The sequence below is a fragment of the Zootoca vivipara genome, chromosome 5, assembly GCF_965207765.1.
Source record: "Zootoca vivipara chromosome 5, rZooViv2.hap1.1, whole genome shotgun sequence".
In the NCBI taxonomy this organism is placed as follows: Eukaryota; Metazoa; Chordata; class Lepidosauria; order Squamata; family Lacertidae; genus Zootoca; species Zootoca vivipara.
Genome location: NC_142588.1, coordinates 94,069,541 through 94,097,005, shown reverse-complemented (window position 1 = coordinate 94,097,005; position 27,465 = coordinate 94,069,541). Strand labels below are relative to the sequence as shown.

Genomic DNA, 27,465 nt, shown 5'->3' with positions numbered 1-27,465 from the left:
CCCAAGAAAGTAAAATCTCTCACTGCCTCAATTTCTTCCCCTTCTATTTGCCAGGAGGTGATGGGACCAGTGGCCATGATCTTGGTTTTTTTGATGTTGAGCTTCAGACCATATTTTGCGCTCTCCTCTTTCACCCTCATTAAAAGGTTCTTTAATTCCTCCTCACTTTCTGCCATCAAGGTTGTGTCATCTGCATATCTGAGGTTGTTTATATTTCTTCTGGCAATCTTAATTTCAGTTTGGGATTCATCCAGTCCAGTCTTTCGCATGATGAATTCTGCGTATAAGTTAAATAAGCAGGGAGACAATATACAACCTTGTCGTACTCCTTTCCCAATTTTGAACCAATCAGTTGTTTTGTATCAAGTTCTAACTGTAGCTTCTTGTCCCACATAGAGATTTCTCAGGAGACAGATGAGGTGATCAGGCACTCCCATTTCTTTAAGAACTTGCCATAGTTTGCTGTGGTCGACACAGCCAAAGGCTTTTGCATAGTCAATGAAGCAGAAGTAGATGTTTTTCTGGAACTCTCTAGCTTTCTCCATAATCCAGCGCATGTTTGCAATTTGGTCTCTGGTTCCTCTGCCCCTTCGAAATCCAGCTTGCACTTCTGGGAGTTCTCGGTCCACATACTGCCTAAGCCTGCCTTGTAGAATTTTAAGCCTAACCTTGCTAGCGTGTGAAATGAGCGCAATTGTGCGGTAGTTGGAGCATTCTTTGGCACTGCCCTTCTTTGGAATTGGGATGTAGACTGATCTTCTCCAATCTTCTGGCCATTGCTGAGTTTTCCAAACTTGCTGGCATATTGGGTGTAGCACCTTAACAGCATCATCTTTTAAAATTTTAAATAGTTCAGCTGGAATATCTTCACTTCCACTGGCCTTGTTATTAGCAGTGCGTTCTAAGGCCCATTTGACTTCACTCTCCAAGATGTCTGGCTCAAGGTCAGCAACCACACTACCTGGGGTGTACGAGACCTCCATATCTTTCTGGTATAATTCCTCTGTGTATTCTTGCCACCTCTTCTTGATGTCTTCTGCTTCTGTTAGGTCCTTACCACTTTTGTCCTTTATTATGGCTGATCAAATTCAAAATCTTTGCCGTATATGCGACAGTATTCATGTGCTTTGTCTTCAGTTGCCAACCTATGTTTTTTACCTTTAAATTTAGAGGAAAGTCCTTCTGGAAATTCCCATCTGAATCTTAGGTTGGCTTTTTTCAGACCATTTGTTATGAACTGGTATCTGTGATGTTGTTGCCTTACGATTGGGGGGTTTCCTTGTACATAGTCACTTGAGACCCATCATCCGAGAGACTGCTTTCATAGCTTTTCTGCAGGATAGCATCTTTAATTTTCTTAGAAGTAAATGTTACCACCAAGCAGTTTGCAGCCTGACCTCTTTCTCGTGATCTATTAGATCGAATGCTGTAACTCTCTATTGATTCCATCAAAAATTCCTGACTCTCCCCCATCTAGTCTGCCAATGTCTTGGCTATGTACCGTACGTTGTCAAATCCTGTTCTCCCTCCTTTTCTGGCAAATCTCTTATTCTAAGGATATTGGATTTTTGTCTCATATCAAGCAGAGCAAGCTCCACTCATGTTCGTAGCTTCGAGAACACTGTCCAACCATCTCGTCCTCTGTTCTCCCGTTCTCCTTGTGCCCTCCATCCTTCCCAACATCAGGGTCTTTTCCAGGGAGTCTTTTCTTCTCATGAGGTGGCCAAAGTATTGGAGCTTCAGCTTCAGGATCTGTCCTTCCAGTGAGCACTCAGGGCTGATTTCCTTAAGACTGGATAGTTTTGATCTGGATAGGTTTGCAGGGGAAACACAGCCCAGAATAAGTAAGGAGGTAGTACAAGAATACTTGGCTAGTTTAGTATTCAAGTCTCCAGGGCCAGATGAACTACATCCAATAGTATTAAAAGAACTGGCAGAGGTGATTTCAGAACCACTGGGAATAATCTTTGAAAATTCCTGGAGAACAGGTGAAGTTCCAGCAGACTGGAGGAGGGCAAATGTTGTCCCTATTTTCAAAAAGGGGGAAAGAGAGGACCCAAACAATTACCGCCCAGTCAGCCTGACATCAATACCAGGAAAAATTCTAGAGCAGATCATTAAGCAAACAGTCTGTGAGCACCTAGAAAGAAACTCTGTGATCACTAAAAGTCAGCATGGGTTTCTGAAAAATAAGTCATGTCAGACGAATCTGATCTCATTTTTTGACAGAATTACAAGCCTGGTAGATGAAGGGAACGCTGTGGATGTAGCCTATCTTGATTTCAGCAAGGCCTTTGACAAGGTGCCCCATGCTATTCTTGTAAAGAAGCTGGTAAAATGCAGGCTAGACAATGCTACCATTCAGTGGATTTGTAACTGGCTTACTGACCGAACCCAAAGGGTGCTCATCAATGGCTCCTCCTCATCCTGGAGAGTAGTGACTAGTGGGGTGCCACAGGGTTCTGTCTTGGGCCCAGTCTTATTCAACATCTTTATCAATGACTTGGATGATGGGCTTGAGGGCAAGTTTGCAGATGACACCAAATTGGGAGGGGTGGCTAATACCCCAGAGGACAGGATCACACCTCAAAATGGCCTTAACAGATTAGACAACTGTGCCAAAGCAAACAAGATGAATTTTAACAAGGAGAAATGTAAAGTACTACACTTAGGCAAAAAAAATGAAAGGCACAAATACAGGATGGGAGACACCTGGCTTGAGAGCAGTACATGTGAAAAGGATCTAGGAGTCTTGGTAGACCACAAACTTGACATGAGTCAGCAGTGTGATGCAGCAGCTCAAAAAGCCAATGCAATTCTGGGCTGCATCAATAGGAGTATAGCATCTAGATCAAGGGAAGTAATAGTACCACTGTATTCTGATCTGGTCAGACCTCACCTGGAGTACTGTGTCCAGTTCTGGGCACCACAGTTCAAGAAGGATACTGACAAGCTGGAACGTGTCCAGAAGAGGGCAACCAAAATGGTCAAAGGCCTGGAAACGATGCCTTATGAGGAACGGCTTAGGGAGCTGGGTATGTTTAGCCTGGAGAAGAGAAGGTTAAGGGGTGATATGATAGCCATGTTCAAATATATCAAAGGATGTCATATAGAGGAGGGAGAAAGATTGTTTTCTGCTGCTCCAGAGAAGCGGACACGGAGCAACGGATTCAAACTACAAGAAAGAAGATTCCACCTAAACATTAGGAAGAACTTCCTGACAGTAAGAGCTATTCGGCAGTGGAATTTGCTACCAAGGAGTGTGGTGGAGTCTCCTTCTTTGGAGGTCTTTAAGCAGAGGCTTGACAGCCATCTGTGAGGAATGCTTTGATGGTGTTTCCTGCTTGGCAGGGGGGTTGGACTGGAAGGCCCTTGTGGTCTCTTCCAACTCTATGATTCTATGATTCTATGATCTTCTTGCAGTCCATGGGACTCTCAAGAGTCTCCTCCAGCACCATAATTCAAAAGCATCAGTTCTCCGGCAATCGGCCTTCTTGTTCTTGAAGCTCCCAACATGAGTCTGACCAAACTGCAGGAGGCAGTGGAAGACAGGAGTGCCTGGCGTGCTCTGGTCCATGGGATCACAAAGAGTCGGACACGACTAAACAACTAAACAACAACAAATTGTTGTAATAGGGGTGCGGGTGGCGCTGTGGGTTAAACCACTGTGCTGCTTGGGATTGCCGGTCGGAAGGTCGGTGGTTCGAATCCCCTCGACGGGGTGAGCTCCCTTTGTTTTGTCCCAGCTCCTGCCAACCTAGCAGTTCGAAAGCACACAGTGCAAGTAGATAAATAAGTACCGCTCTGGTGGGAAGGTAAACAGTGTTTCTGTGCGCTGCTCTGGTTTGGCCAGAAGTGGCTTAGTCATGCTGGCCACATGACCCGGAAAAACTGTCTGCGAAAGCAGACAAACGCTGGTTCCCTTGGCCTCTAAAGCCAAATGAGCGCTGCAAGCCCAGAGTCGTCCGCGACTGGACTTAATTGTCAGGGGTCCCTTTACCTTTAAAGAGTTGTAACATGACTCGGAATTCAGAAGATGTGGTTAAATTAATAGAATGTAGTTTTGCGTGGTAAGAAAACTATGTGTAAACGTGTAAAATTGCATACAAATCATTCAAACAATTGTCTAGTACTTGCAATCTATTATTATTATTTAGTCTTGCCTGACATTTTCAGAAGGTAAAATGGAAATTCTATTGGTGGGGTCTCCTCACTGTGACTCACCCAAACCTTCCCCAACCCTTAGAATGCCCTCTATCGATACTATGGACTCAAACTGCGGGATTCCAGGAGCACAGAGACAGTCCGCCAGTACTTGCAGTTACTGCTGACGTTGCCTCTGGAAGAGGAGGCAGACAGACAGGTGAGTGAATGTGTGGGATGTCCGGGGGGTCCCACCGAGACTCTCGACCTCCAGCCTTCTCCTGGAAGAGCCTCCTTCCTCAGAACCCTCCTTGATGGCTCCAACCTTCTGCTTCAAGCGCCTCCCAGCTCGTCCCTCCCCCAGGCTGCTCCCCAGTGTCCCACCACCACGATCCAGGCTCTAGGTGCCCACCACTCTTACTCCGCCAGCCAGTCCCCACCAGCCCTCTGTCCTTCTTTCCTGAATTGTCTCTGCTCGTGACCTTCGTTCCTCCAACTACACCACCCTCCAAGGTTTTCGTGCCCCCCCCAGTCACACCCTCAAAGCCCCTTATACATAGTAGGAACCGCTTTTCAGCATTCTATACATCTGGGGCAGATTGGTTTAATTTGGGGTTAGCTCAGAGCAGCCAACATGTGGCCCTCAATGCCTTTCTGGGCAGCGCTCAGCAACCTTTGAGGCACCCATACACACCTGTAGGCCTTGCCCTGGGCTTTGGGAAGGAGGCATGTGTGACCTGCCAGGGTCCTGGAGTCCTCCAGCTTCCTTCCCAAAGCCTAGTTAGCTCTTTCCCAGCTTTGGGAAGAAGACGCTGGGAAGGCTCTAGGTCCTGCCAGAGCCTCGTGCCTCCTTCCCCAAACCCAGAGCCTCACCTGCCTACCTTTGGGAAGGCAGCATGTGGGTCAGGTGGGTGTGTGGGTGTCAAATTTTGGCCTTGCTCCCCTCTCCCACACGACAAGTCAGTGTGCGGCCCACAGGTTCTGTGCTGATCTACTCTTGCGGCCCACTTGCTATGAAAAATTGGAGCACCCTGCTTTAGATTGTGCATCTTTGACGTTTGACGTGCATCATTCTACCTAGGGCATTTCGGAGGCCATTAGCGTGGCAGCGTACGGACATCTTGCGCAAATTTTCAGAGGAGTTCGGGAGTTCGGGCACACAAGCAAGGCTGAGATGTCGGAGGTAAGGGTGTCAAGTGAGGAAGGAGCAGAGCAAGCGTGTAGGTTAGCCGCCCCCAGCCTGGTGCCCCTTCCCCATCCATGTGTTTTGAATTGGCGTGGATGTAAATAGCCACTAAGGACCCATCCCAATCTTTCATAGCCAAAGTATATGAAACAGACCCTGGGTTCCTCTGATCTAGAAAAACAGAGCTGCGTTGGAAGAGAATTCATCCTGCCCCATTTCAAAATATGCTCTTTTTCAAGGGATGGGATCCTTACCATTCCCAAAAGGCAATTGGATCTGCTCATCCTCTCAGTATGGAAGGCCAGAAAACTTCCTCTGGGGGGGTATGTCTCAGTCATCCTCAGGGCCGTCTCGAGCAGGCCACCGGGACTGCACCTAGAGCCGGACCTGGTCATCCTTCTGAAGCGGGCTCCAGCAGCCCTGTCTCTGTGGCTCCAGATCCTAGATCTGATTTGATCCCTTTGCTCAGTCAGTCAGTCAGTCAGTCAAAGGGATTCATCAGCCAGTGTGGTGTAGTGTTCAAGAGCGGTGGACTCGTAATCTGGTGAACTGGGTTCAGGTCCCCGCTGCTCCACATGCAGCTGCTGGGTGACTGAAATATCCTTGGAGTCGAGAGTGAATTTCATGCTCTTTATTCGGCTTGTAGTAGCAAGAAGAAGGGAAGAATGGCTCTTTCACCAAAACGTCTCCTATATACATTATTTACACAATGGGCCTTGCGTGATTGCCTACTTCAGGGCTGCTCCTGCAGGCCAATCAGGTTTCTGATTCACTTCCACCTGGAGCTGGATTGGGCGGCTCCTGCGGACCAAGCAGACTGCTGCATTCTGGATCCTATTGTTCTAGGATTCAGCTCAGTACATAACAGTGACCTTGGGCTAGTCCCACTTCTCTGAAGTCTCTCAGCCCCCCTCACCTCACAGAGTGTTTGTTGTGGGGGAGGAAGGGAAAGGAGATTGTTAGCCGGTATGAGACTCCTTCGGGTAGTGATAAAGCGGGATATCAAATCCATACTCTTCTTTTTCTTCTTCATTGGTCATCACAAAAGTACAAGCAATACAAAAGTAGAGTGACTCATGTTTTTAGGTTGGTTGTCAGATGGCTGGTTGGCATTTCTTCAATAGTGGAAGCTAATGGGGACGATGACCCCCAAGGGTCATCTAGTCCAACCCCCTGCAATGCAGGAATCTCAACTAAAGCATCCCTGACAGATGGTCATCCACAACCTCCCAAGGGAGAGTGCTCTGCTGTCAGGAAGTTGCAGGGGTTCTCTGTGGTTTTGAATGAAGAGCCTCTTAGAGTTTGGAAGAGGGGAGGGAGCCAAACCCAAGAGAGAAGGCAGCCGGCAGGTTGGGAGAGGCAGAGAGAAAGAAAGAGGGGAGAGGTTTCAGCTGCAAGTAGCTTTTTTTTTAAAAAAAAGGGGAGCTGCCCAAGTTGCTCTCGTGTAAGGGTTCTTCTGCCTTCTGGGAGTGCCTGCTGGCCACATTCAAGTGTGCTTTAGAGTAGACCCATTGAATTGAATGAACATGACCAAGTTAGGCCCATTCATTTCCATAGGTCTCCTTGGAGGAAAGCATAGTTGAGTATCACTCTCTGTGTTCACCTCCATATAATAATTAAGTGAATTATTACAAAGGCATAGTAACTGCGTGGAGATCTAACATCGTTCTGCCCGGACACTGAGGTGCAGCTCCGAGGGCCTTCTGGCGGTTCCCTCGTTGCGAGAAGCCAAGTTGCAGGGAACCAGGCAGAGGGCCTTCTCGGTAGTGGTGCTCGCCCTGTGGAATGGCCTCCCACCAGATGTCAAAGAGAAAAACAACTGCCAGACTTTTAGAGGACATCTGAAGGCAGCGCTGTTTAGGGAGGCTTTTAATGTTTAATAGATTATTTTATTTTATCTTTTTATTGGAAGCCGTCCAGAGTGGCTGGGGAAACCCAGCCAGATGGGCGGGGTGTAAATAAATTATTATTATTATTATTATTATTATTATTATTATTATTATTATTACAGTTCCATAACCTAAGGGGGCCTTGGAGTCATGTGCCCCTGACTCTCCAATTCTCCAAGCCAGCTGGAAGGAGATCAGAACCTTTTCCTTCCATTTTCTGTTAACTTCCATCTAGTGTTACTTCAAACGCCCCAAACTATGGTTAATATTCACTGTGATTTGTTCAAAGGAGCCAGTTTCCTAATCCATGGTTAGAAGTTGGCTTGTTTCAGTTAGCCTTTGTTAAGATTAACCGCAGTGTGTCCTGATCCGGGCATCACTAAACTGTGGTTAGTTAAACATGGAGGAAAAAGCTTCCAGCCTCCTTTTTGCAACTGTGCTAGAGGAGAAGGGAGCAGGAGCCGATGAGTCCAAGGCTCATTCACACAATAATCAACCATAGTTTATCACGGGGGAGGTGACCAAAATGGTGCCCTCCAGATGCTACAGACTGCAGCTCCCATCCCTCCTGACCAGTGGCCATGCTGGCTGAGGCCAATGGGAGCTAGAGTCCAAAACATCGGAATGCAGCCCTGAACTCTCTTGTGCTCTGCCATCCAAGAGAAATGAAACCCAGGAGTGTCTTGCCCCTGGATTTTTTCTGTGAGTTGGGAAATGACAAAGGAAATTTTCCAACCCTCCCTATGGAGAAGAGGTGCAGATCCACCTGGTTCATTTTAATTTTAAAAAAGCAGCTCCCGTGGAAGAGAGCACTGGTGGTCAGTCTACACTACACTGTCCTGCACTTTCTCACTGGTTGACTGACCGAACCCAAAGAGAACTCCTTCATGGTTCCTCATCATCCTGGGGGAAAAGTGACCAGTGGGGTGTCACAGGGTTCTGTCCTGGGCCCGTTGTTGTCCAACTTTTTTTTAACAAATGACCTGGACAAAGGAATCGAGGGGGTGCTCAACAAATTTGCAGATGACACCAAACTGGGAAGGGTAGCCAGTGCTGCAGAAGACAGAATTGGGATTCAAGATAACCTTCACAGATTGGATTACTGGGCCCAAACTCACAAAATGAAATTCAAGAGGGTCAAATGTCATGTTCCACATTTAGGCAGGAAGAACCCGATGCACAGCAACTTACTGACTACTCAGATTTTCCCAGCTGCTAAGAGGTCCCAACTAAGTGGTGGTTTGCCTCCTATTGCGATGAAGGTTTCCAAACTCACTTTCGCCTCCCTTTCCTTCCAGAAGACAGGGGAGAGGAATGGCAGTCTCACCGTCATGCTTTGCTATGGCCAGATGGCTCTTGGGGCACGGCCAGAAGACCTGCTGTGCTTCATCGAGGTCATCGTGGAGGAGCTCCTCTTCCAATTCCAGAACACCAGGAAGGTAGGGCTCTCCTTTCCCCACAGATTCCTGTTGTTCGTTCTCTCGGCTATACCGTACTTTTCCATGTAAAAGACGAGGTGTTTTTGGAATTAAAAAAAGGATGTTTCAAAATGAGGATCATCTTATACACAGATAGTGCATAGGGGGAACGTGAGATTGGTTGCCGCTGCAAGCCGGAGATTGTCAGCGGCTCTTGTGCGTGTTACTGGTGGCTGCAGCAAGGGGCGGGGTTGATTGGCTGTTGCTGCAGCAATTGGGAAGGTGATTGGTGGTTTCTGCCGGCGAGGGGACAGACAATAGGTGGGTTTTGCGACACATTTGCGGCAGCATAAGTCCAGCGGGTGAGCCATTTTTTGAAACCCCCCCAAATAATTGAACAACTGTGGGTAATCCCCCCCGAAAGCTCAGCAACTTTGAGCAATCCTCCCCTCATTTTCTTAATTTGGACTCCCCAAAAATAGGGGGTGTCTTATACACGGAAAAATACGGTATACCCTGCCTTTCTCCTGTCAAAGGACTCCAGGAGGTGTGCCACTGTTTCCCAAGTGGTCCCCATCCCGGCACTGAGCAGACCTCCTGAGCTCCGTCAAGGTCCTTGCACCACATGCCTTCAGACTGTGCCCTAGGGCAGAGTCTCTGGCTTCATCCAGCAAAGGGATGTAGACTGCGGTGTATACTGACTCCACAAATGGGGTATTACAGTGGTACCTTGGTTCTCAAACTTAATCCGTTTTGGAAGCCCGTTCTAAAACCAAAGCGTTCCAAAACCAAGGCATGCTTACCCATAGAAAGCAATGCAAAATGGATTAATCTGTTTCAGACTTTTAAAAACAACCCCTAAAACAGCAATTTTACATGAAGTTTATTATCTGGGAGTGCTTGGAGTGCAGCAACTGAGGAGGGAGCAGAAGGGCTTCTGCCTCTTGGATTGTCAAGGACCAAATGGAGCAAACAGCACACAGACCTAGTGGTGGGAGGAAAAAATCCTTAAATAAGAGACATGGGGGAATGATCAATGGTCTTCAGTGTCTGTATACTAATGCACAGAGCATGGGAAATAAACAAGATGAACTTGAACTCTTGGTACATCAAACTAAATACGACATAATAGGCATCACTGAAACCTGGTGAGATGAGTCTCATGATTGGAATGTAGAAATAGAGGGATACAATCTATTTCAGAGAAATAGACCAAACAGGAAAGGAGGAGGAGTAGCATTATATGTCAAGGATGTGTATACCTGTGAAGAGATCCAGGATTTAAAACTTCAAAGCCAAGTTGAGAGTATCTGGGTCAAAATTAAGGGAGAGAAAAATAACAGTGATCTCATTGTGGGAAGTTACAGGTAGGTAGCCGTATTGGTCTGACGTAGTCAAAACAAAATAAAACAATTCCTTCCAGTAGCACCTTAGAGACCAACTAAGTTTGTTATTGGTATGAGCTTTCATGTGCATGCACACTTCTTCAGATACACATTGTGGGAGTTTTCTATAGATCCCCAAGCTAAACTGAGGACACAGATGATGCCTTCCTGGAACAAATGGCCAAGCATTCAAAAGGAAGTGAGATAGTAGTAATTGGGGATTTCAACTATGCTGATATTTGTTGGATGTCAAACTCAGCCAAGAGCATAAGGTCGAACAGATTCCTCACAGGCCTTGCCGACAATTTCATTGTCCAGAAAGTGGGAGAAGCAACGAGAGGATCAGCCATTTTAGATCTGGTCCTAACCAATAGTGATGACCTGGTTAGTGGGGTAGAAGTGGCAGGATCATGCTCTTCTGGAGTTTATTGTTCAGCGGAAAGGAGCAACCAAGCATACTAAGACTCAAATCCTAGACTTTAAGAAAGCCGACTTCAGAAAACTTAGGGAAACGCTGGGTGAGATCCCATGGACAGAAATACTAAAAGGGAAGGGAGTTCATGATGGTTGGGAGTTTGTTAAAAGGGAGATATTAAAAGCACAACTTCAGGCAATACCAATGAGACGGAAACATGGAAGGTGCCTAAAGAAGCCAGGGTGGCTGTCTAAAGAACTTTTAACTGAGTTAAGATTCATAAGGGATTTGTTTAGTCGTTTAGTCGTGTCAGACTCTTCGTGACCCCATGGACCATAGCACGCCAGGCACTCCTGTCTTGCACTGCCTCCCGCAGTTTGGTCAAACTCATGTTCGTAGCTTCGAGAACACTGTCCAACCATCTTGTCCTCTGTCGTCCCCTTCTCCTAGTGCCCTCAATCTTTCCCAACATCAGGGTCTTTTCCAAGGATTCTTCTCTTCTCATGAGGTGGCCAAAGTATTGGAGCCTCAGCTTCACGATCATATCATATCATATCATAAGGGATATGTACAAAAAATGGAAAAGGGGGGAAATCTCCAGAGAGGAATTCAAACATATAGCCAGCACGTGTAGAGACAAAGTCAGAAAAGCTAAAGCACAGAATGAACTCAGGCTCGCCAGAGAGGTTAAAAGCAACAAAAAGAGTTTTTATGGGTATGTCCATAGCAAAAGGAAGAACAAGGAAACAGTGGGGTCACTTAGAGGAGAAGATGGTGAAATGTGAACAGGGGATAGAGAAAGGGCAGAACTCCTCAATGCCTTCTTTGCCTCAGTCTTCTCTAAAAAGAAAACAATGCCCAACCTGAAGAATATGGAGCAGATGATTCAGCAGGGGAAACACAGCCCAGAATAAGTAAGGAGGTAGTACAAGAATCCTTGGCTAGTTTAGATGTATTCAAGTCTCCAGGGCCAGATGAACTACATCCAAGAGTATTAAAAGAACTGGCAAAGGGGATTTCAGAACCACTGGGAATAATCTTTGAAAATTCCTGGAGAACAGGTGAAGTTCCAGCAGACTGGAGGATGGCAAATGCTGTCCCTATTTTTAAAAAGGGGGAAAGAGAGGACCCAAACAATTACCACCCAGTCAGCCTGACATCAATACCAGGAAAGATTCTAGAGCAGATCATTAAACAAACGGTCTGTGAGCACCTAGAAAGGAACGCTGTGATCACTAAAAGTCAGCATGGGTTTCTGAAAAATAGGTCATGTCAGACTAATCTGATCTCATTTTTTGACAGAATTAGAAGCCTGGTAGATTAAGGGAACGCTGTGGATGTAGCCTATCTTGATTTCAGCAAGGCCTTTGACAAGGTGCCCCATGATATTCTTGTAAAGAAGCTGGTAAAATGAGGGCTAGACAATGCTACCATTCAGTGGATTTGTAACTGGCTTACTGACCGAACCCAAAGGGTGCTCATCAATGGCTCCTCCTCATCCTGGAGAGTAGTGACTAGTGGGGTGCCACAGGGTTCTGTCTTGGGCCCAGTCTTATTCAACATCTTTATCAATGACTTGGATGATGGGCTTGAGGGCATCCTGAGCAAGTTTGCAGATGACACCAAATTGGGAGGGGTGGCTAATACCCCAGAGGACAGGATCACACTTCAAAATGACCTGAACAGATTAGACAACTGGGCCAAAGCAAACAAGATGAATTTTAACAAGGAGAAATGTAAAGTACTACACTTGGGCAAAAAAAATGAAAGACACAAATACAGGATGGGTGACACCTGGCTTGAGAGCAATAAATGTGAAAAGGATCTAGGAGTCTTGGTAGACCACAAACTTGACATGGGTCAGCAGTGTGATGCAGCAGCTAAAAAAGCCAATGCAATTCTGGGCTGCATCAATAGGAGTATAGCATCTAGATCAAGGGAAGTAATAGTACCACTGTATTCTGCTCTGGTCAGACCTCACCTGGAGTACTGTGTCCAGTTCTGGGCACCACAGTTCAAGAAGGATGCTGACAAGCTGGAACGTGTCCAGAAGAGGGCAACCAAAATGGTCAAAGGCCTGGAAACGATGCCTTATGAGGAACGGCTTAGGGAGCTGGGTATGTTTAGCCTGGAGAAGAGAAGGTTAAGGGGTGTGATATGATAGCCATGTTCAAATATATAAAAGGATGTCATATAGAGGAGGGAGAAAGATTGTTTTCTGCTGCTCCAGAGAAGCGGACACGCAGCAATGGATTCAAAGTACAAGAAAGAAGATTCCACCTAAACTTTAGGAAGAACTTCATGACAGTAAGAACTGTTCGGCAGTGGAATTTGCTACCAAGGAGTGTGGTGGAATCTCCTTCTTTGGAGGTCTTTAAGCAGAGGCTTGACAGGCATATGTCAAGAATGCTTTGATGGTGTTTCCTGCTTGGCAGGGGGTTGGACTGGATGGCCCTTGTGGTCTCTTCCAACTCTATGATTCTAAGATCTAACAAGACCATTTCTGGGTTAGGCTTAGGGTTATTTTCAGGATTGAGTTAGTGTTAGGGTAAGGATTAGAATTAGGGTTAGGGTCAGTGTGACTTTATGTTTCCTTGTGATTTTGATTCAATCTCAATTTTATAAAATCTCTTCTCCTTTTAGGACGAGACTCTGAAAAGGAGCTTCATCAAGGCAGTGATTCTAACCACCAAGGCACTTGTGGAATTAAATTTGGGATATAACATCTTCCCCCACAAGGAAGAGGTCACCAGCTCTATCATAGTGAGTTAAAAAGAAAAAAAGAGGGGGATCTCCTGGGGGTTTTCCACTGTGTGTGTGTGTGTGTGTATGTGTGCAGAGAGGGGGTGCAGGGTAGCACCCCCCTTTCTCTCGTGTTTTAAATAGCGGTGTAGGTCTAGCTCTGAGTGGTCCCGTTCTGCTGCAAACCCTCTTGAAAGGCAGCCCTACATTGTGGCAACCTCAGCAGGATGTCACCAGTGCCTGAGTAAAAGAGGCTAGGTTCTCCCAGGAGGAGAGGGCTGTCGATGGCTACCAGCCATGATTGCTATGTTCTACCTCCACAGAGGAAGGATGAAATGTTTCTGAATATCAGTTGCTGGAAGCCACAGGCGGGGAGAGGGCTCTTGTGCTCATGGTCTGCTCCCTGGTTTCACACAGACGTCTGGTTGGCCGCTGTGAGAACAGGATGCTGGACTAGATGGGCCATTGGCCTGGTCCAGAAGGCTGGTCTGATGTTCTTATGAGGAAAGATGGATCTGATTCCCAGATCCAGGAAGCCCACTCTTCTCCCCTGGCCCTAGGAGGACCCACTTGCCAATTGCAAAGAAGGTGTCAAGTGGGCTGGGCTGGAGAGGGAGCACAATTCAGGGCTTGGTCTTGGTGTGGTGGTGGCTGGGATGGAGCCTCCAGGTCTCTGACATGCTGCTGTGTGCTTCCCCACCACAGGAAATTATCAAAGCGGAGCCGGCGGTGCCGTTTTCAACTTACCTCCTCCGCCAGGCGATGGAGACCGTCGCACAGATGACGTAAGTATGGGGAGGTACTTCTAGTCTCCCTATAGCTTGTCACTGCCCCACCTATTCCTGGCACTTCCCTTGCCATACCCTGAAATTGTACCCCTTGGCCAGACACAGTGGATATTTCCTCACCAGGTTGATGGACTGCTGGGTGCTGATCATTTCCTCTCCCCTCCTTTCTCTTTCCTCTTCAGTGCCTTGAGACCACCCACCAACCAGCTCCTGCGGAGTAGGCTACTGCAGAGCACAATAAAAAAGGTCTTCGCTTTGCCCGTTACACAGAGCCAGGTAACTGAACTTTCTGCTTCTAGGGATAGGAATGGAGGAATATGGGGTTGCCAGGTTCAAGTGCCTGAGCTGTGTAAGCTACAAATGAAGGTGGAAGTACGATAGTTAGGGCCAAATGGTTTGGAACACCCCAAGGAAGTTGAGCCCAGTGTGGAGTCCTCTATCTTTATATCCCATGACCTGTAACCTTTCTTGATGTATGTCAAAGAACGTTGGATGTTTAGGACTCTTTGGGCGCTGTCTTTGGAGCCCTGCATAAGCTTTGTTACAAATTGGCTGAGCAGCTGGTGGCCAAGGCTGCCCTATTGCAATAGCCCTAATATCCTGGGTCCCTAGCTGGATCTGCTGAAGCTTGCTGTGACTCTCTTGATTCTGTGTGCCATTTAAAAGGTGTTCCCTCACCTGGGCAATGGACAGGTGGTATAGAAATAAAGTCTTACCACAAGAGCCACCCCTGTGGCTCTTCCCCTCATTTTTCGTTCTGGCTACGGGCTGCAGAAAGACTTTTCTTTCTTTGAAAAGAAAGAGAGTTGAAGAATGTGTGCTTCTCCAGATGGGCTGCCCTTGGCCCAAGAGTCAGAAGTGGTTGGAGTCCAGAGCACATGGGATTTCCATGGGGGTCTTCAGCTTTTAATGGCTTTTGCTTCTCTCCTTTCAGGACTTTTACCAGCAGACAGTCAATGCATGCATAAACATGCTGAGCAGCTTGCTGTCGGAGGCCCCCTCCCTGAAGACCCTGCAGCAGATATTGGAGGTAAGGGAGTCCCCAAGATGTCAGAGCAGATCCCCAGCAGGAGGACAGACCCCCTTGAAATGATTGCATGGGGGGGGCAGCTGTGGCCAACTCACTGGTTGTGGATGCTGATGGTGAACTGGGCCTCTGTTCTGCTAGGAATGCTTGTGCAAGGCACACATTCAAAGATACCGTATGTCCTCTGCTGATGGTATTAGGGGAAAGGCCGTGGCTCAGGGGCAGAGCATCTGTTTTGGATGCTCAAGGTCCCCGGTTCAATCCTCAGCATCTCCAGGTGGGGCTGGGAAAAGACTCTCTGTCTGAAACCCCAAAGGACCAGCTGCCATTCATCATTCCCTGTGGGCAACACCAAGGTTGGTGCATGAATGGCTGGGCTTGGGCTAAGGATGCGGCCTGCATTCCATGGCTACGGCTGGGCTGAGGTGGACGTTGCATTATTGTAATTATCACACACACAAACACACAAATGGCAGATCGCAGGGCAGTTCACAACATGAAAATACAAAATGAGAACACAAAATACACAATAAAACAAAAACAAGCCAAGAGTGAATTAATTTCTAATTCTATTAATGTTCAATGTGTTTCTTTTAATGGCTTATTTTTTCTATATCTCAAGTTGTTCTTATTTTGTTTGTAAGCTGCCTTGAGTCCCTGTCAGGGAAAAAGGTGGGGTATATAACAACAACAACAACAACAACAACAACAACAACAACAACAACAACAACAACAACAAAGGAGACCAAATTGAGCAAACTTTCTCCTTTACAAAACAACCCCTTTTTGCAATTTGTCCCCTCTATGGTCCCAGCATGATTGATCCAGCCAGTAGCTAAAGCTTTGTGAATTTGCAAACCCGGATTAATGCTTGTCCGTCCATGTGATGATTATTATTTCTTTCCCGCAGCACACAAATAGCTGGATAGACTCCCCCAAAATCTACGAGCGGGAAAGAGCTGTGAAGACCACCAGCTTTCTCATGAAATATGTTTCCGAGCATTTAAACTTTGATGTGAGTGACCAAGGCTTAATGCCGAAATTTCAGATTTATTTATTTTTAATGTATTACATTTCTATACTGTGGTACCTCCGGTTAAGAATTTAATTTGTTCTGGAGGTCCGTTCTTAACCTGCAACTGTTCTTAACCTGAGTTACCACTTTAGCTAATGGGGCCTCCTGCTGCCGCTGCGCCATTTCTGTTCTCATCCTAAAGTAAAGTTCTTAACCCGAGGAATCACCATGAACTCACCTCCCTCATTCTCTTATAATGGCATCAAGGCCTACCTGAGAGGTTCCAGGACTGAGTTCCAGTGAGTTCTGGCTGGAAAAAAAGCCCTTGGGTGGGCCACCTAAGCACAGGTCTCTTGCTCTGCGCCCCTCTGCCACCTTTGCCAACTGAAAGCATGGCAGATGGTTTTCTCTTGCTGGGCTGTGTGGGACGAGGGCTGACTGTGCACCTCTCTCTCTCTCTCCACCTCCTAGATATCCCAGGATTTCCCCCTTCTGGGGCAGCTGGTGGCACTTTTATCCCTGCACCTGGCAGACAACGGGAAGGACATTGGGCCGCAATCCGCGGAGGCCTTGTACCACCTCCATTACATTTTGATATCCAGAATGGGTGAGTGGGATGCTGGGAAAGGGTATGTTTCTTATAGGCCACAGGGTGGGAGATCTGTAGCCCGACAGCGGCTGCTCCAACTCCCAACATCCCTGAGTGTTGCCCATGCTGGCTGCCGCTGGGGTTGATGGGAGTTCAGGAGGGCCAGAATTCGTGCCAGCACTGGCCTAAAGCAAACACCCCGTTGGCCAGAGATGAGAGGGCAGTCTGAGGGGAGGGATTCACTGCTTAGGAACATAAGAAAAGCCTTCTGGATCAGACCAGTGGCCCACCCCAGTCCAGCATCCTGTGGGAAACCAGCAATCAGAATTCGAACTCAAGAGCTCTTTCTTCTCCTGTGCTTTGCTGCCTCTGACTGCGGAGGCAGAGCATAGCCATCATGGCTAATAGCCATGGGTAGCCTTCTCTTCCATGAATTTGCCTCATCTTCTTTGAAAGCCATCTTGGTCCATGGCCATCAATGGCTCCTGTGGCAAGGAGTTCCAAAGTTTAGCTGTGCACTGCAAGGAGGAGGACCATCCTGAAACTTCAGTTTCATTGGAGGCCCCGGAGTTCTCATGTTAGGAGGGAGAGAGAGGAAGCTTTCTCTCTCCCCACTTCCCCCTTGCCATACATTGCGTCTCCTCTTCCTCACCGTTTTTCTAAACGGAACCCCCCCCCCCAATGCTGCAACCATAGAGCTCCATAACCACCCCACTCCTTTGGGTTGCCTTTTAGTTCTGATTTATAATTTTTGAGGTGAAATTGATAATATTTTTGTTGGTCCCAATGGGAAAACGGGAGGTTTTGAGCAGGGAGCACTAATGCTGTGTTCTTTTGTATGACCCTTCTTAGGAAAGGAAGTGCGGAGCAGGGAGCTGCAGAGGAAGGGCCACGTGGTGAAGTGGGCCAGAGAGGACTTTTTCATCTCTGGCCCCTCCATTTACATCAATGACATCACCAAAGTGGCCAAGGTAGGTGTGGTTTTTTGTACTCTTTCTTGCTAAGACCGCAGCCAGCTCCCAGATAGCAGAGGTTTGTCCATTCGGGCCAATGGGGCCCTGCCCCACCAACCTCCTCAGGCAGCCCACACCACCTAGGGCAGGCTTCCCCCATCTCGGCCCTCCAGATGCTTTGAGACGACAATTCCCACCATCCCTGACCACAGGTCCTGCTAGCTAGGGATCATGGGAGTTGTAGGCCAAAAGCATCTGGAGGGCCAAGGTTGAGGAAGCCTGTTCAAATCCCCACTCAGCCAGGAAACTCACGGGGTCCGTCACAGCCTCTCGGTCTAAAGTACCTCATGAGGATAAAATGGGGAGGAGAGAGAACCATCAGAATTGGAGAGTTGGAAGGGATCCTGGGGGTCATCTAGTTCAACCCTCTGCAAGGCAGAGTGGATAGATAGGTCACTTTGTTTGTGAAGGCGCCCTTGGTCTACTGAAAAGTGGCCAGATGTGGAGCAGAAGAAAACTCCCTCTTCTTTCTTCTTTGTGCCAGGCCTTTGGGGAGCACCTCACGCCCAGCCAGATCAACGAGGTTGTGCTGATGGCGATTGACAACTTGACAGTAGAAGGCAGAGCCATCTCGCAGGCCGCGGGAGTCCTGCTGAGTTCCTTCCTTGAGGAATGCGGGATGGAAATGGAAGAGGTAAGGCTCAAAACAGAGTCAGAGAGCAGGTTTCCTACCAGTGAAACATTTTCTTTGAACGTAGAATTAGCTTGTTTCTGGGTAGTAAGAAGGCATTGGTTTCCACGACTGTGGCGGGCGCCTCTGTTTCCATTCTGCTGCAGTTTGGCTTCCAAAATGGCAGTATTTTAAGTACATTCTTCCACCCTGTCCATGTCAATGCAAAGGAAACAGAATGTAGACAACACTGAGGTCAATGGACCACTGCTATTCCTAGGGTTAACAGGAGAGATGAGTCAAGCCGGCTCTTGGATCTGTTTTCTATTTCTTTTGTGGTTCTCTTTTGTAAGCTACATGTATTGAAAATCTAAATACACATTTTCAAGCAAACAAACGAATACTGTAGTCATTAAATTCCAGTACCTAATAATTTTTCCTCTCCCCCCCTCCACTGTCAGGGTCTCATAGTTGCTCTCTTCACACACAAACAGTAGTGGCAATGTCGTTCTATAGCTTTTATTTCTTGCTATTTACACAACTGGGCATTTCAATCTGTATCGTTGATTCGCGGCTTCTTTTCCGACCTTCCACCTACGTTCACGTAATCACGAGGGGGCTCAGGTCTTTGCCCCTCCCCTGACTCGGAACTTAACCCTTGCACGGTCTGTGAACTTGCCTGTTCACTTTCCTGCGTCTCTTTACTTTGTGTTCCCTCCCCCTCCATGGGCTGTAAAGAAAGAAAGAAAACCCTGCTTGATCCTGGCTCTCTTTCATCTTCGGTCGCAGGGTTTGCTATCTCTTCCTGCTGCTGCCAGTTCAGCCTCACTGGGATATCGTATGTCAGGGGACTTAGAGCGTTTTCCCATTTCTGTGCATAGAGAATCCTAGCTGCTGTAGTCACATACCCGTGTTTCTCCACAAATAAGACACCGTCTTATATTTATTTTTCCTCAAAAAACAACAACACGGTGGCTTATTTTCAGGGGATGTCTTATTTTTTAATTATATGTCCAGCCTAGCCTCTTCCTTGGCGCCCTCCAGAACTGCGCCTATCACTATGTCTTATTTTCAGAGTATGGCTTATATTGCACAATTGCTTAGAAATCCTGCTATGGCTTATTTTATGGGTATGTCTTATTTTAGGAGAAACAGGATACACAAATAACTTCACCATCTTTTTTGGAACTTCTGACCCTATAACCCCAAAAGCTTCAGTTTTGTTTTGTTTGTTTGTTTTTCTCATCATATATCATTTCTCCGAAATCCCTCGCTTTCTTTCAGGTCCACCTCACTTTCTCATCCTGGTCTTCTTTTATCTTCTTCCAGCTGCCCATGATCATCAGGGAGATCTACCACCATCTCCCGAGCATCCCAGACGCCCGAACAAAGGACGAGGCCCTTACAGCAGTAGCCAACATCGCGGCGAAGCGGCTGACCCCAGTGCTTGACAGCCTGTTAGACTGCTCCACTGACTGGGATGAGTAAGGGCCTCTTAAAATTATTAACGGACATTAAGGAGAGAGGTGGTTGGGGGGTCCCTGATCTTAAATTATATTAAGCCTCCGCTTGTTTTTGATGGATGAGAGAGTGGATGGTATTAGAAAATCAAGAGCTCTTGGAATTGGAGGGATTTAGGAATAACAAAGGCTGGCACGCATACTTATTACAGGAAAGCAGAGGGAATGATAAAAGTTTCACGGATCATATAATTTAAAAAATTGGTATTTTAAATCTGGGATGAATACAAAAATTTATTAGAGACAAAGACGCCCTGGTGGGCGTTGCCATTGGAGATGACGATGATGAGCGGCCGAGGTAAAAGTGGAAAATGGCCAACCTATCAAGAATTGATAGTGAAGGAGGAAGGAGATCAATTTGTAATAAAACCATATGAACAGACAAAACATCATTGTGCTAGCTGGTTACATTATCTCCAAATACAAAGTTTATTTTAAAAAACCATAAAGAAATAGGATTTATTGGGGGGAAATCTAAATTACAAGAAATTCTGATTGATAATATGGTTAAACCGCTATCCAAGATGTATAAATTTTTATTAGAGTGGGAATTAAAAGATGAAGAGATAAAATCTGTAATGACAAAGTGGGCCCAGGATTTAGGAAGACCAATTTACAAAACACAGTGGGATAAATTGTGGAGATCAACAATGAGATTTACAGCGTGTTCAGGAATTAAAGAAAACATGATGAAGCTTGTATACAGGTGGCATTTGATGGGAGTGTAAAGAAATAAATAAATTTTGGAATGATATATATGAGAAATTGAAGAGAATGTTAAAAGTCACATTTGAAAAAACCCCTGAATATGTCTTATTAAGTTTAATCCCAGAAAATATCCCTAGAGATAGAGTTAATATTTTTTTGTATGCTTGTGATGCAGCGAGATTAGTATTAGCTCAAAAATGGAAAGGAACCGGAATACCAACAATCCAAGAGTGGCAAATTAAAGTAGTAGAGTTTATGAATTTGGCAAGGATGACGGCGGCAATGAGGAATATACCAAAACAGAGAACAGAAGCAGAATGGAGATATGTGGAAGAAAATATTGAAACAGAGTTATTGATTTGCTTTGAGTAGAGAAAACATGCAGGAATAAATCAATTTGAATTAATAAGAGGCAAAGCAAATTAAGGGATGATAGTAAGGGAAACGATATATTGGCGATTGGAAGCCAATTTTAATTTAAAATGAATTGATTTTATGTGCGTATGTTTATGTGTTATGATTTGATTTGGGGATGAGTTATGTTATGTTATGTTACGTTTGTTTAATTTGATATTGTATATTATTTACAGTTTGAAAGATTTAATTTGCCCAGCGAGTTTTGATCAATTTGGTTTGTCTATTTATGTTGATTAATTTATGTTGGGTGGCTTAAATGTGTATTTATGTTTATCCCCTGGTGTGTGTATAATTCTTTTTAAAAGTTTCTTGAATAAAGTTTATTTTTAACATGGGGGAAAAAAAAGAGATGAGTGTGTTACGGGGAAATAACATATAGGAATTAGGGGAGATTGCTTTGCCAATGTGCAAAGCTTTTGTGAGGTGGAAATGGGGAGAGCTGAATTTAATGTATGTATGTGCAATATAAAGCTTAAAGGGGGGGGGGGCTGACCTGACTTTTTTTAAGAAAAGGGGGGAAAGAAAAAATCTCTTTTTAAAAATTGCAGAAGAGCCACAGCGGTCTGGAGAACTTTGGTCAGCAACCAGTATGCCAGCAGCCAGCTAATTAAACCTATGCTGAGGAGGATCCTGGGGAAGGGCTCCAATCCGCAAGTTCCAACAGCGGTAGGAAACCATTCAGTTTCTATGTTGCTTCCTGCATAGAAAGTTGGGAGATTTGACGATGACCTCTGCTGAATGACGTTCTCCTGTCTTTGTCCCTCCAGGCTACCAGCGCTCTGTCCCGGATACTCACCTTACCGGAGGCTTCGGGGCTGCTGGAACAGAACTTCCCCAGGATCCTGCTGGCACTCAGCCTCCGCCTCAGCTTTGTCCTGGAAAAGAGCAGCAGTACCATCACAGGCCCCTCTTCCTGCCTCGATCCGCTGGCGTAAGGGACCTACTAATGCATTCGGGGTGGCCCTCCCTTCTCTCTCTGGGCGCTTGTCAGCCTGACCCATAGCCGTGATGGCTCAGCCCTCCCCCCAAGAGATAGGCCTCCTTTGGACATGGAGGTTCTGCTAAGGTTAGGTAGCTAAGAGACCCAGGCTTCCCCAACTCCTGTACTCTTCAGTCGTTTTGGACCACAACTCCCACCAACTGGGCTGAAGATGGGAGTTGTAGTCCAAAACACCTGAAGGACACTAGGATGGGAAAGGATGTTGGATGGGCTGATTTTGGTGGGGTGAGACTCACGTCTCAGGAAACCTTAAGTCTCCATCACAGCCGAAAGGTTGCAGCTTGTGCTGGAACCATGTGGGAGGGTGCAGAGGGCGATGGTTGTGGTTGGATCCATCAGGCCAAGCAGCTCAAGACTGCAAGATGTCAAGGACCTCAAACTCCCCAGATGAACCTCCCCAGACCTTGTGATCATCATCAGAGGCCCCTCGTCATGTGCCTCCTCCACGAGAAGTCTGGAGGGTGGCAAAAGAAGAAGGGGTCTTTTCTGTGGTGGCTCCCATTAGTGCAACGCTCTCCCCAGGGAGGCTTGCCTGGTGCCTTCATTATATACCTTTAGATGCCAGGCAAAAAGGTTCCTTTTCAACCAGGCCATTGGCAGATTAACATCCTACGCCCTTTCAACTGTGTCTGTGAGAGGGAGAGGGGTTATTGGTTTGGTTTGTTCATGTTTTTCTTATTTATTTTGTGCTTCTTATCTTGTATTTTTATGTTGTGAACTGCCCTGAGATCTACGGGTGAAGGGCAGTATGCAAATTTTTAAAATGGAAAAATAAATAGTACAATATTCTTGGTTTCTTCACTTGACTCAGGACCACAGTGCAGGCCATGAAATATCTGGTTGGCCGTTTTGGAGGCATCACAGACGGAGAAATGTTCCACTTAGAAAGCTGCTGGGACATGCTGGCACGTAAAGAAACCTTTTTCGAAGGCATCCGTCTTCTTGCAAGGTAAGAAGGTGAAAAGGACTGGCAGGTGAGGCAAGAAGAGCAGCCCCCCCCCCCCAGGCCTGCTTTCTGGGAAATGGGGATAAACTTATGACTCATTTCAGAAAATGTATGTGCTGTTGCTTGTAGTAAAACAAACTTCAAAGCGGCTGAAAAGAAAAGATGAGAAAATATCGATTAGAAAAACTAACAACAATAATTTGAGACTTTTGAAAAATTAAAATAACAATAGACTAAAACCAGATTGGTCCCAGCTCCTGCCAACCTAGCAGTTCGAAAGCACGTCAAAATGCAAGTAGATAAATAGGAACCGCTCCAGCGGGAAGGTAAACGGCGTTTCGATGTGCTGCTCTGGTTTGCCAGAAGCGGCTTTGTCATGCTGGCCACATGACCTGGAAGCTATACGCCGGCTCCCTCGGCCAATAATGCGAGATGAGCGCGCAACCCCAGAGTCGGTCACGACTGGACCTAATGGTCAGGGGTCCCTTTACCTTTACCTAAAACCAGATTAACATTTGCACCAACTTTCTAAACATCTGGAGGCAGTGCAAGACAGGAGTGCCTGGCGTGCTCTGGTCCATGGGGTCACGAAGAGTCAGACACGACTAAACGACTAAACAATAACAACAACAAGCCATGCACTCTCAAGCATCCCTTCCTTGAAGGAGAGCTAGATATTGGGATACGACTTGGGTGAAATTGGAGAGGAGCAGAGGGTAGTGACTGGAGCAACCCAATCAGGTGGGCGGGGTGCAAGTAATGTTGTTGTTGTTGTTGTTGTTGTTTGTTGTTGTTGTTGTGCCAGCTTCAGGCTTGTGCATCCTTTGTCTCTTATTTTGATGTTACAGGACTTTGGCGGCATCTTCAAAAAAAACCTATAAAAGAATATTCAAAGAGGCCGGAAAATATGTACATCGCCGCAACCGAAAAGAGACAGCCATTGGAATGGCATTTTATTTTGCTGTGAGTGTCGGAAACGGGGAAAGAGGCGCTCCTGCTCATGGGCGTACCCAGCATGGGGCGGGGGGGGGGCAGCAGCCGAGCGAGGAAGGCAGGTATCCCGCCGGCCCAGAAGGGAAAGGGAATCCTCAGAGGGAGCCGCTTGAGCTCTTGTAAATGCGCGACGGGTTGGGGGGGGGTTGCCGGTGAGTTTCGCGGAGAGAAGGCAGGCGCCTTTCCCTCAATGCTGCGCTTCGTCGTCGCAAGCACAAACCAGCTCTGCTCGGCTGGCCTGGCGCTCCTTGCACCCGGAGCAGGGCGCCAGCTCCCCTTCCACCCATGGAGAGGGGCCAGTTTCCGGGAGAAGCGCCCCTTTGTCCAATTGGTGGGCGAGCGCACAGCCAGCAGCCCTTGAGCGAGCGAGCGAGCTCCAGAGAGGCGGCCATACATATAGTGTATGGACTATATTTTTTATAGAAGAATTATGAATACATAATAAAAAATGCACTTTTTATGCTCCAACAGGGGATGTGCGAATCCGAATCAGATTCGGATGCTTCTGTGCCCTAGCGCCTCATCTGGTCTGAGGGCAGAATCTCCAGGGCCAGGAACTCAATCATCTTTTCTGAAGACTATCTCAGCAGGGAAATCCTGCATATCTGGTGTTGGTTCTCGCCGTTCCTCATCTCCTCACGAGAAAACCCTGTCTCAGAAACCTTCAGCCCCGAGGTGGCCTGCGCTTGCGGAGGCGAGGCAGAGTGGAGCAGAGGGGCAGCCGCTTCACCTTCCCCAGTTTGGCTGGCCATGGAGCTTAGCTTGGGAGGCAGAGGAGGAGGAGGAAGGGCAGCAGCTGGAGGGGAGGCAGAGGAGGAGACAGCAGCCCCAGCAGTCGTCATCCAAGAGGGCTGGTTCCGCGAGACGTGCAGCCTCTGGGCTGGGCAGGCCCTCTCTCTGCAAGTCCAGGAGGTCCTGCATCACCAGCGGTCGCCCTTCCAGGAGATCCTGGTCTTCAGGAGCAAAACATACGGGAACGTCTTGGTCCTTGATGGAGTCACCCAGTGCCCAGAGAGGGACGAGTTTTTGTACCAGGAAATGATCGCTAACCTTCCCTTGTGCAGTCCCCCAAACCCACAGAAGGTGCTCATCATTGGGGGCAGCAATGGAGGAGTCTTGCGGGAAGTGGTCCAGCACCCTTCCGTGGAGTCCATGGTACAGTGCGAAATCGACGAGGATGTGATCCAAGCATCTAAGAAGTACCTCCCAGGGATGGCCGTGGGATATTCTAGCCCAAAACTTACCTTGCATGTTGGGGACGGCTTCGAATTCATGATGCAGAACCAGAAGGCTTTGGATGTGATAATCACAGACCCTTCCGACCCCATGGGTCCTGCAGAAAGCCTCTTCAAAGAAGACAGCTCTGCGGGAAGACGGCATTCTCTGCTGCCAAGGCGAATGCCAGTGGCTGCACCTGGACCTCCTAAAGGAGATGCGGCAGTTCTGCAAGTCGCTGTTCCCCGTGGCCGAGTACGCCTACTGCACCACCCCGACCTACCCCAGTGGACAGATCGGCTTCATGCTCTGCAGCAAGAATTGAAACCCTAATTTCAGGGACCCTGTCCAACAGTTGTCCCAGAAGGAAGTGGAAGCAAGGAATCTGAAGTATAACTCAGGTGTCCACCGGGCAGCCTTTGTCCTGCCTGAATTTGCACGAAAGGCTCTGAGAACCCCGACGCAGATCCACCTCTGGCCTCGGATGGCCCGGCGGGACGGAAAACCCCAGAAGCCTCATCCACCTAGCGGATCGCCTCTGGCAGGCGGGCGGGCGGCCTGACATGGTCCTCGCTTGCCTTGCGGCCTCTAGCCTGCCAGCTAAACATTCATTCCAATTAGGTATTTTAAAAAAGGAAAGGACTCTGGGTTTGCACCCAGCCGCAGGACCCCTCTTCCAAACAACCCCCCACCCCCACCTACCTAGCTCAGGCTTTGCTATTGGGCCATTGCTTGAACTCGTCTCTCCAGCCTGTGGAGCATGAATGTAGAGCCTGAAAACCCCACCCTGAAAATGCCCTATTTATAACTGACCATTTATTTCCCTTGAAAGTGGTTGCCATCTAGTTGGGAAAGACCAGGCACAATGGTTTGATGCTCTGCCTTTGGAGGGGGCATGGGGATTGGCATTGGGTGGGGTGGGAGCTGGCATAGTTGGATATCTTTTCCCTTGCCTCGCTCCCCCTTGCCCCCCAGCTCCACGGAATGCCCACAACTCTTTCCTCCTTGCCTGATCAGGTGGTTTGGGTCACATGCCCCCTGCCTGCCTGCCTGCCTCGATTCCTGAGCCCATCAGCGGGATCTCTTGGCGGCGTTTTAATTGGGTGAGCGCAAAAAGACCAGAGTTGTCTGTAGAGAACCGTTAACCTCTTTGTATAGTAAACGGAATCAAATTAAAAAAGAAAAGAAAAGAAAGAAACTTTCAGCCCCAGTGAAAACAAAGCTTGATACTCCTCAATGGGAGAAATGTAAGTCAGATTCATATACAACAGAAAATCGAGCCCCTTCCCCTCACGTTGTACAATAAAACCTTTTTTTTATCTCTCCCAAAAATATTAATACAATAACTTAACTAAGTCTTAATATACAATAATAACTCAACTAATCCTCATCTACAACCTCTTTATACTTCCAAATCTTTTATTAAACACTGCTAATCTTACCATTATTTCCTAAATAAACTTTAAATTTCTTCCAATCTTCTTCCACCGACTCTTCCCTCTGGTCACGGAGTCTCCCGGTCAGCTCGGACAGTTCCATAAATTCTATCAGCTTCAACTGCCAGTTGTCCACCATAGGTAAATCTTCAGTTTTCCAATTTCTTGCTAATACTATTCTAGCTGCTGTTGTGGCATACAGAAAAAACGTAATATCTTTCTTAAGTAGTTCCTCTCTAATTATTCCAAGTAAAAAAAGCTTCTGCTTTCTTAACAAATGTGTTTTTCAACACTTTCTTCATCTATATATATATATAAATGGTGAAGGTGCGTGTGTGTTATTCCCCACTTTTCTCCCACAAGCACTTATCCGTTCGCCCTGAAATTTGGCCACAACCTCAGGGTCACATGAGGGCAGGTAACCATGCACTTACACTGACCAGCTGACACACCTAACACAGGTAAAAACATGGATTTGTGGTCAAAAAAATTGCGCCCCCAGTGGACATTCAACTAACAACGGACAAACATACTCCCACAATCCCTCACGCCCCAGAGACCACTCCTCCAACAGAGAACAAACCACCCGAGACCACGCCGCTCCTGACGGAACCATGCCCAGTTCGGACATTCCACACCCGAGACCAGACCGTTCCCCAGGGACCCGCGGTCACACAGGAGATTACGTACAGTGGTGCCTCGCTAGACGAAATTAATTCGTTCCAGGACTCAATTCGTCCTATGAAAATTTCGTCTAGCGAGGCACCATTTCCCATAGGAATGCATTAAAAGTCAATTAATGCGTTCCTATGGGCTCCGGGGGCCTGGCGGCGGCACGGTACTTGCTCTCTTGGCTCACGGAAGGCAGGCAGGGGCTTGCTCTCTTGCCTGCCTGCCTTCCCTGAGCCAAGAGAGGTGTGTGCCAGGTGGCGTGGGGGGGGGAGAAGCAGAGGTTCTTCCCCCCCACCGCCTCGCCCAACAGAGCCGGCATTTGACGGGGCTTCCAAACC

The 27,465-nt window shown here is 47.3% G+C and overlaps 1 protein-coding gene and 1 pseudogene across 1 annotated transcript in view; both read left to right on the top strand.

The window, feature by feature from the left end:
• The window catches only part of LOC148685814 (maestro heat-like repeat family member 5), a 36,328-nt gene extending 14,528 nt beyond the window's left edge, over positions 1-21,800 (top strand). The window contains exons 5-18 of the mRNA XM_088669910.1: positions 4,247-4,363; positions 5,225-5,326; positions 8,517-8,657; positions 13,080-13,199; positions 13,884-13,963; positions 14,149-14,302; positions 14,901-14,996; positions 15,904-16,008; positions 16,480-16,615; positions 17,450-17,568; positions 18,095-18,244; positions 19,550-19,704; positions 21,414-21,531; positions 21,633-21,800. Coding sequence (XP_088526036.1) covers positions 4,247-4,363; positions 5,225-5,326; positions 8,517-8,657; positions 13,080-13,199; positions 13,884-13,963; positions 14,149-14,302; positions 14,901-14,996; positions 15,904-16,008; positions 16,480-16,615; positions 17,450-17,568; positions 18,095-18,244; positions 19,550-19,704; positions 21,414-21,531; positions 21,633-21,800 — 1,761 coding nt within the window. The remainder of the gene's footprint in view (positions 1-4,246; positions 4,364-5,224; positions 5,327-8,516; positions 8,658-13,079; positions 13,200-13,883; positions 13,964-14,148; positions 14,303-14,900; positions 14,997-15,903; positions 16,009-16,479; positions 16,616-17,449; positions 17,569-18,094; positions 18,245-19,549; positions 19,705-21,413; positions 21,532-21,632) is intronic.
• A 2,543-nt stretch (positions 21,801-24,343) lies between these two features.
• Positions 24,344-26,416, top strand: LOC148685813 (spermidine synthase pseudogene; annotated as a pseudogene).
• Positions 26,417-27,465: the final 1,049 nt, after the last annotated feature.